The sequence below is a fragment of the Dermacentor andersoni genome, chromosome 2 (assembly GCF_023375885.2).
Source record: "Dermacentor andersoni chromosome 2, qqDerAnde1_hic_scaffold, whole genome shotgun sequence".
In the NCBI taxonomy this organism is placed as follows: domain Eukaryota; kingdom Metazoa; phylum Arthropoda; class Arachnida; order Ixodida; family Ixodidae; genus Dermacentor; species Dermacentor andersoni.
In genome coordinates this window covers 129,963,491-129,983,854 of record NC_092815.1, presented here as the reverse complement: position 1 = coordinate 129,983,854, position 20,364 = coordinate 129,963,491, and the positions used below count along the sequence as shown (strand labels likewise).

Below are 20,364 nucleotides of genomic sequence, written 5' to 3'. Positions count from 1 at the left end.
AAAGGGCAAAATAAAGAAAGGAAGCATAGTGACTGAAGCAAGCACAAAGCTGCTGTCTCAGGTACTTCGTGTAACCTGGAGTAATAACCAGTGGTAGTAAACAAGTAATCTTTAGTTAACTCCGCTATGGCTATTATGCACAATAATGCAGGAGGTAAGGCGAGATCAATTTCTTTTCCTTTCTGCTTTTGGATGAGAGAACAAAACTGAAGGGATATGAAAAGATGTGTCTCACCTCAAGGACAAACTGTAACAAGGCATTATTTGTTCCCAGCGAAAAGAGCCTAGACTTTTTGCTGTACAGGCTAAGTGCAGCATCTGCAACAAAGCATTGTAGACAAGATTGAGCACGGACAAAAACTAAAAAATAAGAAGGACACTACACAAAGTAAAAATAATATGTGCTATCGGCATCAAATTGTTACGAGACACAGCATCTGCGAAAAAGCCGAGTATTTCTGCAGCCTGACCACAGAGCCAGTAGTATTTGGATTTCCTAACCGTAGTAATTCAGAATTCATTTTTTTTTACAGTTTACAGTATCTTAAAGTATCACCTTTGGCATGCAGCATGATTCTACTTCTTGAGCTGGATTACCTTCATAGCCGGACATTATTTGCTTAAGAAATCAAAATAAATATATGTATTACTAATTATCAATGGCTCACTAATCAACTCTTAAACCTACCACTTTACAGCACTTATTGCAATTTACAAATTCTAGCTGGTGCGTTCAAAAGTTGTACTATCCACTTCCCACTTTGAACGAATGCCGAGTATGACACCTGTCTCGAGATGAATGTTCCCAAAGTTTGTGACAAAATGCACTGGCGTTCCATTAATTTTTGAGCTTCAATACATAAAAAGACATTTGGCTAAAAAAGTAAGTGGAACAACAGTGCATTTTCATCTCAAACTAGCACTAGTTTCCAATTTAATTTCGAGTGAATGTGCCTCATGAAATCACTGGCTACAATTTGTACATTGCAATAAGTGCACTGAGTTAGTTATAAAGTTGATTAGTAAAGTTATGTCAATTTTTGAAATAGGCATTTTGATTTCCAGTGTAACGTCTGCCTCTGTGAGTAGTTCTAGGCTGGCTTCAGAAACAGCAAATGAAGTGGGAGGTAAGGCATCAAGGCAACCAGTAGGTAAGCTCTGCCTAGTAACAAAGGACGTAATAAAGAAACAACAAAGAACAAAAGTGGCCAACTCAAGAGATCACATAGAATTCACGGAACTGTCAAAACTGATCAACAAGGAGAAAATAAGGGATATGCGAAATTACAACATGAGAAAGATCGAGGAAACGGTAAAAAATGGACGCAGCATGAAATCAGTGAGAAGGAAACTTGGCATAGGACAAACCAAGATGTATGCACTGAAAGATAAGCAGGGTAGAATCATCACCAATCTTGAAGATATAGTAAAAGCAGCGGAAGAATTCTATGCTGACCTGTACAGTACCCAAAGCAGCCACGATACCTCCATTCGAAGTAGTAATGAACATGTTATACAGGCTCCTTCTATAACTAGCGATGACGTTAGACAGGCCTTGCAAGATATTAAACGAGGAAAAGTGGCAGGAGAAGATGGAATACCAGTCGATTTAATCAAAGATGGAGGCGACATAATGCTTGAAAAACTGGCGGCCCATTATACAAACTGTCTATCGACATCAAGGGTCCCAGAGAACTGGAAGAATGCCAACATTATACTAATCCACAAAAAGGGAGACGTTAAAGAATTGAAAAATAATAGGCCCATTAGCTTACTTGCTGTATTATATAAAATATTCACCAAGATAATCTCCAATTGAATAAGGGCAACACTGGACTTCAGTCAACCAAGGGAAGAGGCTGATTTCAGGAAGGGATACTCTACAATGGATCACATCCATGTCATCAATCAGGTGACCGAGAAATCTGCAGAGTACAATCAGCCTCTCTATATGGCTTTCATAGATTATAAAAAGGCATTTGATTCAGTAGAGATATATCAGCAGTCATAGAGGCATTACGTAATCAAGGAGAATAGGACGCTTACGTAAATATCTTGGAAAGTATCTACAGAGATTCCACAGCTACGTTAATTCTCCACAAGTAGGAAGATACCTATAAAGAAAGGGGTCAGACAAAGGGACCCAATCTCTCCAATGCCATTCACTGTGTGCTTGCAAGAAGTATTCAAGCTATTAAATGGGGAAGGCTTAGGAGTAAGGATCAATGGTGAATATCTCAGCAACCTTCGATTCGCAGATGACATTGTCCTGTTCAGCAACACTGGGGACGAGTTACAACCAATGACTGAGGACCTCAATAGAGAGAGTATAAGAATGGAGTTGAAGATTTATATGCAGAAGACAAAGATAATGATCAACAGCCAGGCAAGGGAACAAGAGTTCAGGATCGCCAATGAGCATCTAGAGTCTGTGAAGGACTATGTTTACCTAGGCCAATTACTCACAGGGGACCTTGACCATGAGAGGGAAATTTACAGAATAATAAAAATGGGTTGGAGTGCATTCGGCAGACATTGTCAGAACCTGACTTACTATTATCATTAAAAAGAAAAGTACAACAGAGTTTTTGCATTTTGCCCCTATTGAAATGCAGCTGTGGTGGCCGGGATTCAATCCCGTACCCTTGGGCTTAGGAGAGAGACGCCGAAGCCACCATACCACTACAGCGGGTTATATCTAATGATACATACCTCGAATCCTTGTGAAGTCCAGGGACGTTTCCTTGATGGCAAAGTCTATTTGAAAAGGTGCAATTTGTTCTCGAAGGATGAGCAAGTGCTTTATTTGGAACAGTTCTCCATCTAAAGTGGTCTGTAAAATTAAGACAACAACATAGCAGGGGATTATTATCACAGATTGAAAAATCTTTGCAATGTTTCAAGCATACACTTTATGTCTGACAACACAGGGAAAAAGAAAAAACGGCCCCCAAATACAAAACAAGAAATCCTTCACTGATGTGTACCAATCTAAGCAATGGTTACATCAAAAACAGCGAAGCTGCATAAGCGAGTTCTAAGTACAGTTAAACCTCAATGTATAACGAAGTCAGTAACATCAGCAATTTGCTTCATCACAGTGGAATCTCAATAAATGGAACTCACTTAAAAGGAATTGCTTCTTAAACGGAACACGATCCTCATGGTTGGTTGGTTTTGTATTCGTTCAATTTTATTCAACTTTGTCTCGCAGCAAATGGAACTCCTGATAAATGGAACCCATTTCCTTGGTCCCTTAAGGTTCCGTTTAAAGGGAGTCCACTGTATATCGAAATTCTATGCTTTGTGCAAATAAACAATGGATTTTTCTTAAACGGAAGGAGCTGCAAAATCTTTTGAATCATTTGGCAGTCAGAAAGAAAGCAAACTAAAAAAATATATAATTTTGTTGAATTTGAGAGTCGGCGACAAAATATATGGTTTCATGCCAAGCTGACGATATGTTCACATCAGCAGCACAGCACAAAGCAAGCCACACTTGCTTGGCACGCGTCGCGATTTCTGCCATGCATTTTGGCTGTGGCTGCGCATGGCTGTAAGTGTGGCTGAGCGCATATGCATCCGCGCAGATGTGCCGAGATGGCGTGGCATCATGTAAGCTGTCTTACTGCGCCTTTAAGATTGGAGGTTGCGTAATCTCGAGTTTTGGCGACCCGTTGAAGTGAGAGGCAGACGAAGCATCCACTCCCCGCTACTGGTGCTTTTCATGATAGTGTTGTCTCAGTGCGGGTGACCCTATCAGCCGCGGGGGGCGGAGTGCACGCGAAAGCGTGGCTTCCTTTACCTAATTCGTACTGCCGATGTGAAGATATCATTGACACGTCACGAAACCGTATCATTCGTCACCGACTGCCAAATTCATCGCAATGAATTGCTTTCTCATTCAAATTTGCTTTTTTCGACTGCCCAATAATTCGGAAATTTCAGCGGCCCCTTTCTCTGTAAGAAAAATCTATTGGCGGCTGTGCTTACTTGCATAAAAGGTCGAATTTAAATACAACGAAACTTCGATATAACGAAGCAAATTGCCGATTTTACATATTTCTTTATATTGAGGTTTAACTGTATAGAAATCATGTGTAGAGACACTTCGTTATATTGAGGTTTTAAATATGGTGTTCTATGAACAAGAAGTTATACAGTGAAACTTCGTTAAACTCTAGTTGGCTGGAGCTCGGAAAAAGTATGTACTAAACAGTAGCTTAACCGAAATAGTGTGAAATCAGCGAGAGAGTGCAACAAAAGGGTAAAAAAAACATGCAGCATTTATTCATTTTGCGTGACAATAGTTTGTTATTTTTGTTTGATGCCACGGCGGCCTAGCAGTGACGACAGCGGCCCCAAACTCCCTTAACCTGCAAGCCAGCTTTTCTGCCAGTCCCCTGTTTTCAGCAAACACCTGCATGAGGCTGACGTAAGGTGCAGCTTCTGCCACTGTCGGCCTGAATCGCCCGTGCTGTCACTTTTCGTGTCGCCCTCATCACTGTCGTTAGGCGACACTTCGGCAATAACAAAGGCAACGATGGTGAAAAGTCGAACCACGTAGCGGACACCTTTTCGTGGTCCCAGTAGCATTGCCGGGTATCTTCTCCTTCGCATTCCAAGTGCCACACACTGTAGTCAATGGTACATCCCTCTTGCATGCCAGTGCCAACTTCGTGACATGTTTGATAGTACGAATGATGTCTAATTTTTCTTTTATACTGAGCACCAGGTTTTTGTCCCAAGCTTTGGCATGACACGAGTCCTAGCTGGCATGATGCCATAACACAGGCCAACACTAGTTAGTCAAAAAACTCTGGCTCGACACTGAAATGATGTTGATGTTAATGTGGCTTCACCTTTCCAAGTGCCCTCTGAGTTTGCACTTGGAGGCCGTTCTGACCTCTGAGGCTTGTTCTGCCTGACCGACCTACCGCTGTGATTGCGCTACGAAAAGTGCTAACACTACGAGTTAACCGATACGTACACAATAAGCTGGTACGGTTTATGCGGATACAAAACACATTATGCTCAATAGCCCCTGAGTTGGGGATTTGACTTTACTACTTTTAAAACGAAATTGCTGTTTAAGCGGTACGGTGTAATGAGGTTTTAATGTAGTTAAAAGCTTCATTATATCGGGAGTTTCACTATACTCAAGTCATATTGAAGTTGTACTGAGGTTTAACCGTCTTAGGGGTCTGTTTACTGTCTTAGTAACAATTCTTCAACGATGCTGCCAGTACATTCTCACCGATGTCCTGGTCATACAGCTGCTATGGGGCGTCCACGCAAGCTGCACTACAGGACGGCACTGTCGACTCTCATTACTACGGCTGCACGAACTCCTAGCTCATCTCCAACTTGGAGCTGGTAAAATGTGACATGAGAAAATAATAACGAATTACTGGCTAAAAAAAAAACGCAAGAAACTTGTTTATTTGAATGAGGTATACACAAGGTAACTTTCATTTTGTAATCTGATAATTATGTCTCAAAGCAAATGCTTGCGACTTCGACGTAGGTGGTGTTCCTAGCCGTTTCATACCGAGCAAGCCACTGCATGGTGGCTGTCACTGCATAAAAATGACTGCGAAATAACCCAATTAACTGCGCTCTAAAATGTAGCGCTGTCACAAACCTTGTTCTTTGAGATTTCTTTCCCAGCAGTGGACAAGGAATGGATACATGCTGCAAGCACTTCCTGGCTGAGCCCTTGGAATATGGTTTTCTGGAAAATTGAAAATCAAGAAAGAAAGGAAATAAAAAAAGTGCACCTGAACGCAACGTGCCCCCATTTACAAAAGAAAAATACAGCATGCCCACACCCCGTTCGTGATCTGAAAAATCGAGGCATGCAGAATTTAGCTTCACTGAAGGAAAATTTTGTTAGAAATGAGCCTTCAGAATGATAGCGGAGCATTGCCATTTGCGCTTCGCTGGCCACGGGTATTCTTGACACTGTGTTCAGATAGCGAGCTTGGTACAGCAGCAGGAATGCGGCCGCGCATATATGTCAATGTGTCTGGTGCCGAGCAGTGCAAAATCTCATGAAAGTGACAGAGAATACTGTTCCAGATTGTAGCCAAGCACAAAACAAACCCACAGCAACCTTCACGAAACGTGTTCTGTCGTCATCTTTCAATGGCGATGACGGTGCGTTTGATAGCTCTGACGGTAGGCTGTTGCCAGCAGCGTGAATGTGGTTTTGGTTTGGTATCCGATTGCAATGTGCAGGCAATTTTCGGACGCAGTTTCAGAAGAAAGGCATGAGTCATATTCAGGTAAATACAGTACAGTGGCTGACAGCAGAAGAAGACGTTATAAAATTGAAATTGAGGTAAGCAATAGAGCCACCAACTTAAAGGGACACTAAAGGCAAATATTAAGTTAAGCTAAAGTGATAGATTAGTGCTCGAGAATCTCTAAGGGGTCAATATTATCACGAACAGAGCCTCAATAATTGAGAAATTGAGGTAAATGCAGTACATGATTATAGACATCCCCGGGAGATTCAAGCACTTGCCCGATGACGAGAGCACTCCTCAGTTAAATTGTGTCACTAGCACTCAACCACTGGTTGCAAAAGACAACCTTGTATTGTATTATAAGACGAACTAAAATACTACTTGTCCAGTTCTATTTAATATTTAGAAAAAAAAAATAACTCAGTGATATTACCCTTGGCAGTGAATCAGGTGGTTGAAAGGTTTCGTTTTCACTCGACCCTGTGCCGCCTACGCTTTCGCATTTCAGTAGTTTCATTATAGCATAGCGCTGCGCTGGTTTTGCTGGCTTGCATAACCCACACAAACTGCAAGTAGCAGAGAATTCAACTTCCATGTGATGTCGGTCGCGGGACGCCCGAATGGTCTATGCCACTTGACCAGAAAACAGCTGCAGCAGCGAAACCACCACTCTGTCTTGGCTTGGTACCGCTGTCTGTCGGGCGCTGTTTTACTCACTGAGGCAGCAAAGGGTGGCGATGGCGTATGCAACATCACCACTCCCCCAGTTGTGTGGCGGGAGATTTGCATATCGAAAACGGTGTACGGACTCTTCAGATGTAATTTTCTCGTAAGCCAAGTCTTTTCTTCACATGAAACAGGCGTTACGAGGTTTCTGGAATGGTATTTAAACAGTCCTCGCCAACTTAGTATTTGCCTTTAGTAAAAAAAAATAAATTATGGGGTTTCATGTGCCAAAACCACTTTCTGATTATGAGGCATGCCGTAGTGGAGGACTCCGGCAATTTCGACCACCTGAGGTTCTTTAACGTGCGCCTAAATCTAAGCACACGGGTGTTTTCACATTTCGCCCCCATCGAAATATGGCCGCCGTGGCCGGGATTCGAACCCGCGACCTCGTGCTCAGCAGCCCAACACCATAGCCACTGAGCAACCACGGCGGGTATTTGCCTTTAGTGTCCCTTTAAAGGGGATGCTAGTGAACAACATTAAATAAATCAGGCTAGTAAAATATTCCATGAAAACTACAATTTTTATTCATTTGGTAAAAAAGGTTGAATATTGTTAACAAAAAGAAAGGCCAAACTTCCTTTTTCTTGAATTTTGCACTGAATGTGAATGTGATGTGCACTGAATGTGATGTACGAATATTTAATTATTTTCTCATATTTGTGCTGTCATGGCACAGTAAAAATTTTTGAAACTTGCTAGACTGAGCTTGTTTCTTTACAATGCAATTTTAGTTTTCGTTTACCAACAAGTAATTAATTAGACCCATATGGTCATTGTCAAAAGTCTTGGCAAACTGGCACAGAAAGTTCAAGGTGACATTGCCACCCATCTTTTGTTGTTGCATCCTTTCTCGCTCATAAGGTAGGCTCTCATGGTAAGAGAACAGACGCCTTGCCATTGCAGAAAGGTAATTGGTTAATACAGCTCAAATTTGGTGTCCTTCAAAGGACTGATAGCTAGTGATGGTGGCACCAGAAGCTCACCTAAGCATGAATAAGAGCCAACACCCATTAATTTGGTACCGGTTAATTTGACATTCTGCATGCACTGGTACATGCACGTGAAGCAATGAGCTTGCTAATTCAACCTTGAAGCACCGAGTGTTGCCATCAACTTGAGCTGTGCATAGGGAGAAGCCAATTTTCGGACTTCTACAAGCTCTTGGTATACCGTATTTTTCTGCATATAATCTGCCACCATGTATAACTCACACCCACAATTACAACAGCCTGGAAAAAAAATAATAATTTGTACCTAAATCCGTGAAAATAACTGAATACAACAATGTTCAAATTTTTTGCAAGAACAGTCTCCATTCGCAGATGCATGACTTGTCCAAGTCGCGTCTTCTGCCAGCAGCTCTCTTCCCTCATTCTTTGACGATGCTGATAAAGCTGGATTCACACGACGAACATTATTGTGCATGAATCAGTCACATGATATGCGACACGAAATGGATCACTTTGCAGCTAGCATTCACACAACAGAAGACGACAGCACAGACGGAGCAGCCGTTGCATTGGCAACGGTGATGAAGCAAATGCAACTGAGCTGACAATCCCAACAGTGTTTTGGCTTACCACCTTATCGCGACTGTGGGAACGCCATGGGAATGGGTGATGTACGAGTTTGCCGGGGCCGTGTGCGCTATGGTAACCCGTAATAAGGAGGAGAATGGGCGACCATGAAGGAGAGCGAAGGGAGCTTCAACCCGCAAGGGGTGGGAAGAGGGTGAGGTTCCCTAGGAGATAACGAAACTTTGAATGGCAGAGAACATTGCCTTGAAGTATGGCTCCACGGCAGTGCACACTGCTCTGCCGTGAAGCCGTACTTCAAGGCAAACTCATAATGGCAAAGCCTTTAGCGTAATTAAAAAAGACAGGGACGTGACAGAGACGCAGGACAGTACGTGTCTCTGTCCTGTCCCTGTCTTTCTGAATTGCACTAAAGGCTTTGTCATTATGAATAAACCGTACCAACTAGCCCAAGAAACAGCCTTGTTGAACTTCAAGGCAAAGTTCACATATACAGTAAAACCTCGTTAATTTGGCCCCTGTTAATTCGGAAATTCGGTTAATTCGGACGCGCCGTCTTGTCCCGTCAAACATGTACATAACCCTATGGCACGAAACTCTCGTTAATTCGGACATATTTGGTTGTACTTCGGTTAATTCAGACAGTTCGCAGAACTCAGAGGCACATGAGGCATATGGGATCGGGTGGCACTAGGGGGTGTTCAAATTGCACCGCAAGCGATGGCATCTGGGATTAGCGTGCGCCGATCTCAAAGGCCGTGCTTGCATGTGCTGGGAGTGCCGAAAGGCCGGAAATACGTCAATGCCACCATGTTTATTTTATTGCTACATTGCAGGCAAATTTACGTCTCAAAAAACATGGTGGCAATGATGTACTTCTGGCTTTGCAGTCGCTTTTGGCGCTTGGCACTACCTCTGCATCGCTATAGTTATCGGCACGGTAGTTATCGGTCTATACTAGCAACCCTAATCTATACATACATGTTTTTTTCTTTGTATTGCTGTCCGCCATTTCCGACATTGTCTTTTGCTTGCGCAGTTGTGTGGTTGCAGAGTTGTGCAGTTTTTTTTTGTCCTTTTTATCGTGCTTATTGGTTTGCGTCAGGTGAATGTGCGAGGACAGCAGAACTTTCTTTTTTGTGTGTGTTAAATTTTGTTTTCGCTTTTCTTTTTTCCGTTTATACTTTGTTTTTTATTGACATCGTGCGTGTACCCATCGCTTCGTTGCCGCACCTAGCCGCGCCGCGCGAGCTGTGCCCCCATGTGCTCTCGTGCCCCACCGAAGCGGGCAAACTATGAGGCGAAGGATTTGGCAGCGAAAGTAGAAATATTGAAAGCCATGAAGGCAGGGGTGCCTCGGCAGGCCATAATGAATAAATTCAATGTGAAGAGAAGCAAGCTGAGCACGTACATAAAAAATGAAGCGGAAATTCTTCAGGCGTACGACAGCGACAAGTTCGCTGACAATAGGAAGAGACTGCGAACGGCAACGCACCCGAAGAAGCATTGTGAGAGAAGCATTGAGACACCCCATTAAATTATCGTCCTATATCATTAACTAGTGTCCCCTGCAAAATCATGGAACACGTCAAATACTCGCATATCATGAACTTTTTAGACTCAATCTGTTTTTTTCACCCTTGTCAGCATGGATTTCGAAAACGCTATTCTTGCGAAACACAGTTGGCAATATTCCTTCACGACCTGCATGTTAACGTTGACAGTAACCTTCAGACTGATGCCATATTCCTGGATTTTGCAAAAGCATTTGACACAGTTCCTCATAAACGTATGATGCTAAAATTGTCTCAGTTAAAGTTACACCCCAACGTACTAAAATGGATTGAAGCATTCTTGACTAACCGCTCTCAGTTTTTGTTAATAACAATTATTCTAACAGACTCCCCGTAACATCTGGCGTCTCCCAGGGATCCGTCTTAGGACCACTTCTTTTTTTAATTTACATTAACGCTCTACCAACACATGTACCATGTAACATTCGTATGTTTGCAGATGATTGTGTAATCTACCGCAAAGTTACCAACACATTTGACCACACATTCATCAATGGTGTAAGAATGGTGTAATCGCTAGCTAATGAACCTAAATCCTAACAAATGTAAACTCGTGTCTTTCACTCGCAGCCATAACCCCCTCACATTTAGCTATTCCACTGCTGATGTTCCAATAGAATCAGTCCAATAGTTCAAATACCTCGGTGTCAACCTATCTTGTGATCTGTCCTGGCGCTTGCACACTACTAACATCATCTCAGCTGCTAATAGATTACTGAGATTTCTCATCTGCGTCATACTCCACAACAAGTAAAAGCATTGGCCTATAAATCATTTGTAAGATCGAAACGAGTATGCATCCCCCATCTGGAACCCGCATCAGATTTATATCATAAATGCACTTGAGGCTGTGCAAAATCGTGCTACTAGGTTTATTCAATCTTCATATTCGTACAATATTAGCATTTTATAGATGAAAGCGGAATGTGGCTTGGAAACAATTTCTTTCTGTCGACAGGTTGCCACCCTCTCTCTCTTCCATTCATTCTTTTTCAGCCCCCTAAATCATTCACCGTACATCATGCCCCCTTCATACATATCTCATCGCACCGGTCATCCACTTCAAGTTGCACGCGCACGTGCTCGGACCACCACTTTTCAAGCATCATTTTTTATTTGAGCATCAAGGGACTGGAACGGCCTTCCACACGCCATCGCAAGCCCATCTGCCTTTACCGAAGCTGTTGTCACCCATATCTCAAAATGAACACCTGTTTATAATGTTTATTTTACTAACCACCCCTTATGTAATACCCCTCCAATGGGGTTTTTAAGGTAATAAAGTGAAGTGAAGTGAAGATGGACTGCCAATTCGCGCGAAGCACAGCTGCCTTTGAGTGGCCCCCTTATCTGTGCTCAGGCCAAAAAGTACACGCTGAAGCTCAGCATCGAAGACTTCAAGGCATTGGAAGGCTGGATCGACCGATTCAAGAAAAGACACGGCCTGGTCTTCCGAAGCGTGTGTGGTGAGAAAGGGGCTGTGAATGAAGGCGTTGTCGAAGATTGGAGGGCCAGATTACCCACACGCCTAGCCGATTATGATGCCTGCGACATTTTTAAAGCAGACGAGACAGCCCTCTTCTACAAAGCCCTGCTGGATAAAACCATCACATTTAAGGGGGACCCTTGCGTTGGCGGTAAACGAAGCAAGGACAGAATTACAGTTTTGCTGGCTGCCAACATGACTGGCACGGAGCGGCTACCGCTACTGATAATCGGAAGCAGAAAAGCCGCGATGCTTCAAAAGCATAAAGAAACTTCCTGTAGACTATCGCTCGAATCGAAAGGCGAGGATGACCTCAGTGATATTTCCGGCCTGGCTGCGTGAACTGGACCGCCGCTTTTGTGCAAAATCACGCAAAGCGCTAATTGTTCTAGGTAACTCCAGTGCGCAAAATAATGTGTCAGGGCTGACAAACATACAGCTGTTTTTTTTTTGCCACCTAACACAACGGCTTTCCTGCAGCTTCTCGATCAGGGTATTATTCATTACGTGAAAGGCTGATACAGAAGTCAAGTGCTTGAGCGCATGTTGCTCTGTTTGGAGGCAAAGAAAAAATATGATGGAACTCTGCTCAGTGCAGTGCACACGGTGGCGCATGTGTGGAGCAACACGCCGCCCGCAGTAATTGCGAACCGCTTGTCGGTGACGGTGATTCTTTGGAAGCCGGGGGTGCGGACGTTAACCAAAACGCCGAGGAAGATGACAGTCGCTTCGACAAACTTCTGCCTGTGGGCATCCCGCTGAACGAATACATCCACATCGATAGTAACGTTGCCATTGCCGGTCGCCTCGATGACGAAATACTGGATGTACTAGGCGACAAAGAGCCCGACCCGACTCTGATAGCGAAAATGCGCCTGTTATGGATGCATGTGAAGTGCCGTGCCGCACTGCTAATGAGGCCGATGACGCCCTTAACGTTTTGGAGGACATCTGTGGCGCACTGCACCACAAGAACTCCGAAAAATTGTGCTTTCCGCAAAATTTTCTCGCACGCGACAAGCAACAACAACCACTTATTTCATGAAGTAAAGGTATGTTGACGTTTTAGGCATTTTTTGAGTTATTATTGTCGAAACCTCGTTTTTTCGATATTCGGTCAATTCGGACATTTTCTCCGGCCCCGTGAAATCCGAATTAACAGGGTTTTACTGTAACTCTCACCTTGACCTCACTGTTCACTTTCCTGAATTTTTGGTGCGGGTTATGCATGCAATAATACAGTATGCAAAAACGTTTTGCAGACTTCTTCATTCCCAATCTCAGTGCGATCATGGCTTTTTCCACACGGAACACTGATAATACAGATTGCATCGTGTTAATTTATGTCACCCGCATATCCATTTTATGTCACTCTCCATGCAATGTTTCGTACCTGAATTAGAGGCTGCACTACACTAGAGAAATGAAAAGAACGCAATGCACTCACATCAACACAGCGGTAGAGCTTCGAAAGGCACACCAGCGTCCTTCGAACAGTAGGGTACCACATTCCATGCAGGTCAGCAGGGGAATCTATGAAAATACATGTGACCCCACATTATTACAGCTTTGACAATCCTGTGATAAAACTGCTCCTTTTTGCGCTCACATGCTCAAGCATTCCTCAATGAATTTCGTATAACTGTTGTTTCGTTAGCCATGCTAACCTAATTGCAGGCATGCTGCCTGCAATGATGTATAATACAGTGGAACTGTGCTAACCTGAACTCCGAGAAGTTCAATTCAGCTTAGTAAGTAAGGCAAAGCTTAAACTAACAAGAGCTTTGATACAAAGCTTGTGTAGTAATCACTGCGCAACTGTGCTGAATGCATTTGGATACAGTAAAGGTACTGCCATGAAGTTGTTGGCCATATGAAGCCCCAACTTTATTGCATGAAATTTGCCCTAAAAGTGTTTGGAAAAGAAACTGAAACAGGTTTGAAGATTATTCTCAATTAAACGCTTTCTGGGGTAGTGTCCCTTTGAGAGTGCACTGATTGGTAAAGTCACCATAAAGCCATTTCTTTCCACCCTTTCTCTGCTCGACGACACATCGCCATAAATGAACATGATAAAAAGGTATAGCACGACTCCCCTCAGATGTATTTTCGTATAGCATAGTTACAAAGAGCCATGAAAAAAGAGAGTACCGCAAGATCATGGATGTAATGACATGTTTTATTTTGAAATTTAGCATGGGAAATATGATTCTCAAATTGCTTTTTGCTTGAGCGTATCCACCGGTCAGTGTCTATGTTCAGGCGATGCCTATGCTCAAACAAAAATTTAGGGCTATTTGATTCCTGAATCAAACTAGGTGACCAGGGAAGGTTGGCCTGTTCCTCCTTGACTAATTTTGCTCTTACTGTCTTGAATTATTGTATGCTGTATACATGTACACTAAACTAAACCTAAAATGTTTCCTGCCTACGCCAGCTTGCAATGAATGCTATATTTAGTCGATCATAAGGTGGTGACAATTATATAAGGCGAGGGTGCCAGTTGAGGGACCTGAGAAAAAGAACTTAAGTATGCAGTGTAATATAAAGCGATGTAGAGTAGCTGATGGACTATTCAGACTTGGCAGGGTTGCCCGAAATACTGAATAATCGGGAACCCTTGAAATAATTTTTAAAATTGGTGCCAGTCATATACTGAATTTTGCCTTGAGGTGCAATTTCACGGCAGCGCGAATTTTGCCTTCTGGTGTGGCTTTACAGCAGGCATGCGCCAGGTGTTGTGAAGTGCCTTTAGTGTTACACTTTTCGAATTCTCGGTGCAGGTTATACACTCAAGAACATTAATAAAGGGAAAATGAGACCCCCACCCAAACATAGCAAATTGCTATAAAGGAAACCCATACGGGTTCCTTGAAAGAAAAGCCTCGCAGTTGAAGCAAAATTCGTCCTGGTCTGGGAATCAAACCTGGGACCATTGCCTTTTCGGGGCAGCCGCTCTACCATGTAAGCTAACCAGGCGGCTAGCAGATGGCAGGGCGAGGTCAAATTTGTCAGCAACAGACTGAATAGTGGGATAGATAGACTTAACTGCCTCACCTGCCGTGGCTTATTAGTTGCTACAGCTTGCGCTGCCATCAAAAATCTGGATCGCCGGAAACGCAGCAAAAAAAGTGTAACTGAATCTATCAGCCTCACCTATAAGGTGGAGGGTGACTTTGAGGCTAAGGATTCTGGGAAAAAAACTTCACCTTATATTCAGATAAATACAGTATATCGTCATTATCAATACTGGCTATAACAAAAGTATTTTTATGTTGAACGCGACTTCGTTACGAGGTTTGACTGTAGTCTAATTTTCTAGCACACACTGTATGGCCCGCCAAGTTCCATTTCTTTCTCTTAATCTAAACAAGAAGGTCTATCTGCATCTGAAGCCAAATCTGCACTATCATCTTTCAATGTGTTAATGTTATGATCATTGTTTTCCTTTCCTTCACTCCTTGTGCTCTCCTCAACTTCCTTTCTTGTGCATTCGTTATCTTCCAGGTTAAGCAGCACAGGTTAGCATACTAGCCGAAACAGGCATGAATATGCAACAATACATTTTTAAGAATGGTCAAGAGATATGGCTCCACAATCTTTGGGCACCGTGCAACTTTGAGAGTACTTTGAACACCAGCTCACATCCTTTGTGCCTCGTGGAAGGCACCGCATCCGAGTTCTGCGCTGAAATGGTTGTGTGCATTGTGGTGCTGCCACCACTGGTTTCGGTGATGTGTTGTGCTGATGACACTTGGAGCACGGCCACCTCGTTTGGCCTTTCGCCAGAGTGGATGCTGCTTTGCAGATGCGGCAGGCTTCCAGAGGCAGATGAACCGATGGACACCAGGGAGCCCCGAGAACTCGACCGGCTCAAAGAGTTCTGCGCAAGACTCTCAGCAATGCTCTGCATAGAAGTGAAACATAGGGATCAATTCTGATATGTATACATATTAACCTCTACAGAAGCTGTTGCCCACATCAATGGACAACAGTTTTCATCATTTTCAAAGTTAAACCAGGAATGATAAGCTAAAAAAATCTGGTGCAGCATAAAACTAGATGCAGGCAACACCATGCGTCAAGCGAGTAATAATTTTGTTGCTGTTGGTTTCCTGATAAAATTTATATCGATTGTGTGAGACACACTGCTGCGTTGTCCCCAATAATGAGAAATGAATGTGTTGTACATTTCAAGTCCCACCAGATGATACGGCAATCCACCATGGAAAACAAAGCCAAGGAACCATCATGAGATATTAAATGTGTGTCTATATGCTTAGGAAAACAAAATACGCTTTTATCTGCACGAAGTGGAGAAATGATCTCTATCCACATTTATGGAAGTACTGAAGCAAGCATGTGCATGAGCAATTTGATCAAGAAAGTACTTTTTCAGATATGTACCAGACCAGCTGACAATAAGAAGCGACTTGAAAAGGTATCGTGCGACTAGAATTTTGTTGGGTCTGAGGAGGCTAAGTACATATGTATAAAGCATGAGGCCTAACCAAGATAATGAAGCTGCAAAGTACAGGGGTTGCTCATCAAGGCTAAATTGTTCCATGTCATATATAACACTCTATGCTGAGAAAGTAACTTGATGATTATCAGAAGGCATGAATATATTAATAATGTGGACAGGTGGGCAAGTTGGTAGGGTTGCATTCTTGAAAACTGCGCAGTTTAAGATGAGACGCTTGTCTTCAACTGCGCAGTTTATAGGAAAGTAATTAAATATATCAAATTTATAAGGTTATTGTCTCAAGGCAACTGATAAGCTATGAGAGATGCCATCTGGAGGGGGGGGGTTCGAAATTAATTCTGGCCGCCTGCCATTCTCTGAGAAGCACCTGAATCAACGTACGCAAGTGTTCTTCTGCGATCGAAATGTGGCATCCGCAGCTGGTAATTGAATATGTGATCTTGTGCTTAGCAGCAGAGTGTCACAGACACTCAACCACCGTGGCAGGTCTTGGTTACATCCCATCAAGAATTTCACAGTACAGGAACACAATGTGTATTAGTGGCACCTAAATTCCAGAGTTCATTTTCATTGCCTAAGCGTCTTCATATGCCCTTAAGTTGCACAAAAATTTTGAATGATGAAAACTGTGAAACTTGTGGAACAGGCAGACAGCTCTTACAATAGGGCTGCACAACTCAAAATCAGTGAGGACCAAAACCAACTTCTCTGGGAGCCACACGGGCTGCACTTTTGTGGGAAACATCGCACTTTTTTGCTTGCAAAAAGGCAGTCTATTTGGTGTCATTGCACCTTGTAATGTTGGTCCGGTCACTGAAGGCTGGAGGCGGCACTTGTTCGGATTCCCCCAAAATAATGTCTCTTCAGACACGTAGGCACTTGCTAAAAGAGACGCCAGTTTCAAAAGATTGTTAGCCATGTTTCTGTGTTTCTTACCAAGATTCCTATAAAGAAAGAAAGAGTGGCTGCTCCCTCTGCAGCTCTGGTGAACATCGCAGGTTTATAAGCTCTAGCTTCACTGTGTAGTTGCAGTGTTCCTGCATCACTGAGAAATGGTGGCGAAACTGCTGACTGCCTTTCTCATCTCTGGATGACAGGAAACGCCGCTGGAATTTTATCAGAAAGGTTCTCAACTAGTTCTGAAGATTCGGTGTTGTGCTTTCCCTTTATAATGTGCATGAATGTTTATTTTCGAGGCTTGCGACAGTAAACGCAGCAAGAAAAATGAAGCCAAACAGAAGGAATGCATACACTACGAAGTGCTGTGGTATGTGTCCTTTGTTTCCTCTATGCGGTTTACTGCCACATGCCATGTCGAATCAATTAGCCCGGCATCACACACTTCTGCTGTTTATATTCAAATTAAAGATAATTTCCTGATGCTAGAATTACTGAAAAAGATGCTGTTCACATTTCAGTTTTCAAGTTTACAAAATGCTGGGGCTTTCATAGTTAGACTGGATGACAAGTGGCAAGTCTGCAATGACAAGTCTGCATGTGAATACTGATATATAGTGAGAGGGGCTACTCATTTTGTTGGTAACTTTCTTATGAGCTCCTTAAAATGTTTCATTGAACATAGGCATGTTACCTGCGTTGGCCAAGTAGAAACCCTCAAACGACATCATTGGTGGCGATGTTACTAGATCCCAGTAACCTTGTCTGACGCTTAGTACCGTTGTACCACAATCCGCGCAAATATTTTTCAAGATTGAAAAGAAAGACATGCACAACATATGAACATATCATCTTGCAGGTGCTACCACTTGCTATCATTAAATTGATACATGCTGGGTAAGCACATCTTCCATTCAATTATAAACACTGAGCCAATAATGCAAACTTGGGGTTGGTAACTAAAGTATCTGCTACTAACATAAAATTGTATGCTGCCACAGATTTTTTTTTTGTATGTGCCTGATGCGAGTGACTCACGTTGTGTGTCATGTTTGGCGACAAAATTGTTGTTTTCGCATCATAGCACCGTGCAATGACTGTAGCACGAGCACACAACAGAAGCCTAAAGTTGGCCGCAGGAGCCGCTGAAAATTCGACGGCAGGTCACATATGGCCCGCGAGCCACATGTTGTGCAGCCCTGTCTCATTATCACCAGTACAGGAAGCGAGAAACATCAGGAGCACACCTTGAACCTACAGTACGGAGACAGCCAACGAGAAAAGGAAACGATGGACAAAAAACAGTGCCAAAAATATTAATGCCTGCCTTTTTATATTTTCCACTTACAACGCAAGGAGGCTGCCTTCTGTATCATTCTGTAATATCCTTACATTGTGTAATTCTCTGACGAAAGTGATGGGACACGTATACACATGAAAGCTTTTTAAACACTATGCAAATAATGGCCAGCCGGTCAGCACAGCTAGGACTGTATAAATGAGGGCAGCACCACAATGAACAACAGTTCATGCATGTGTGTTAAGTGGCTCATCTATTTCCTGTGCTGCTTTCCAAGACATTAAGGAATCCCTGCTGACTCCTAGCTCACAGCGATATCTGCCAGAAAAGGCGTGCATGCTACCTCTTACAACTGGCATTAACTGCGCAGCAACCCTCCGCACAGTGCAATTTGTGGTTATCTTTCATTGCATCCCCCCCCCCTGTTCTTTTCTTTTATGTAAGCGCTGCTCCTGGCTGCCCTCCTCTATCTGTTGGGCAATAGCATTGCAACCTGATAAGCGAGGGGGATTACAGTGGGTCAGCTTAGAGAAGAATGTAGCAGACGACGTCATGACATTGTGTGCAGCGCATTCATGGCCACTTTGTGTTCACGCTCAGCCATTTTGCACCAACTGCATGGCCACCAAAGATTACCAATGCAATATTAGCGAAAAACCAGCTTATGTGTCACAACTCTCACTTGTTGAAATTTGCTTGGGACTTCCTACTCGAGAGAACAAGTCACACATTAATATTTACAGCATATAACTGACATATTTAGTTTACGATTCAATGCCAATATTCTCTGTCATACCAGACCAAATATTAAAACAATGTTAATTTTTGGGGGGGCAGCCAGGTCACAGCCCAAAATGCTTGCTCCATTTAGAAAAATGAAGTGATAAGCATGATGATGAGTTGACTTGCCAAAACATTTATCATTTCAATGTTTTGATTGTTCTTTATCTTTCCTACAAGTGTTATTATTTTATTAGCTACATATAGCTTTAAACTGCCTCCTGTAGTGGCCTGTCAATGGTCAGAATGCAAAAGGCAACATAACTTCTAATTAATGAAAAGGGCATCAGATTTCAAGGTTTTACTTTAATTATATATACTGTAGAAGCAGCTTTAAGGCACCCAGATGGACGACAATTTTGTTCTCTGTATGTTTTTTTTTAAATGTGATGGCAATTTTGAAGCGACTGCACAAACAGCATAAGTTAAAAGCAAAGATGGCAGTATCCACCAGTGCAGTGTACGCTCGCTGAAAGTCTAGCAGTTAGCTGTATTTACATTTGACTTCTTCCAACGAACTGAGCAGTAATTACTGGGACAATGGTGCCAAAAACACTAACAGATGAGGAAAAGGTCAATAAAGAAGTCGCTGCAACTCCAAAGAGGTTAAGTTGTTAAAAAGACTAAAAACAAGTAAAGTTAACAACACTGCATTAAAAAATGATTTGAACTTTTACATGCCTCCATCATCTCAAGCTTTTCCGGGTATGCCAAATCGCCAGGAGCAGGGTTGTAGCCCAAGATATCCGTGCGAATGTAGACCAATGTCCGGTAGACCAACCGTTCCTGTACATCTTCAAGCATTTGCTGGGCGATCTTGCAAAACGCTCGCAGCTCGTTCGCTGTGACAGTCAAAGAAAGAATGGGGGGAAAATAGGGAACAAGTGAGTATAAAGTACGAAGCAATCATACGTCTACTGGACAAGTTTCGTCACCCTGAACACACGTATACATACACTCAATCTTTTTCATCACAGTTGAATTTGACCATTTCATTGAAGCCCTATTAAGCACAGTGCACAGTTGAGACTGTTTAATGACTACAAACACCAACGGACCCTTCTCATAATTGTAAAGATAGCTTTCCCATGAGACAGTTTGCCAAACTAAAGTGGGCACGGTCACTTTTGCAAACAATGCGTATGCAAACAGCGCCCTTGCCTCATGACATGGGAAATGTCAACATGGCTTTCTTTACGAGACCATGTGCAAGAGAGAAGCCACAGCATGTTCAGCTAGCACTCTGTTTTCATTTGAATCATGCGTGTTAGAGCTGTTATTCAGGCAAAAGTGCAATGCAGAGAAGGCGCACTTGTGAATTAG

At 42.9% G+C, this 20,364-nt stretch overlaps 1 protein-coding gene across 1 annotated transcript in view; it reads right to left on the bottom strand.

The window, feature by feature from the left end:
- Nucleotides 1–20,364, bottom strand: part of Cog3 (conserved oligomeric Golgi complex subunit 3) — a 41,171-nt gene that overhangs the window by 14,002 nt on the left and 6,805 nt on the right. The window contains exons 11-16 of the mRNA XM_050187590.3: nt 19,723–19,883; nt 15,224–15,485; nt 13,026–13,111; nt 5,645–5,734; nt 2,713–2,833; nt 236–318 (exon numbers count right to left, since the gene is read on the bottom strand). Coding sequence (XP_050043547.3) covers nt 236–318; nt 2,713–2,833; nt 5,645–5,734; nt 13,026–13,111; nt 15,224–15,485; nt 19,723–19,883 — 803 coding nt within the window. The remainder of the gene's footprint in view (nt 1–235; nt 319–2,712; nt 2,834–5,644; nt 5,735–13,025; nt 13,112–15,223; nt 15,486–19,722; nt 19,884–20,364) is intronic.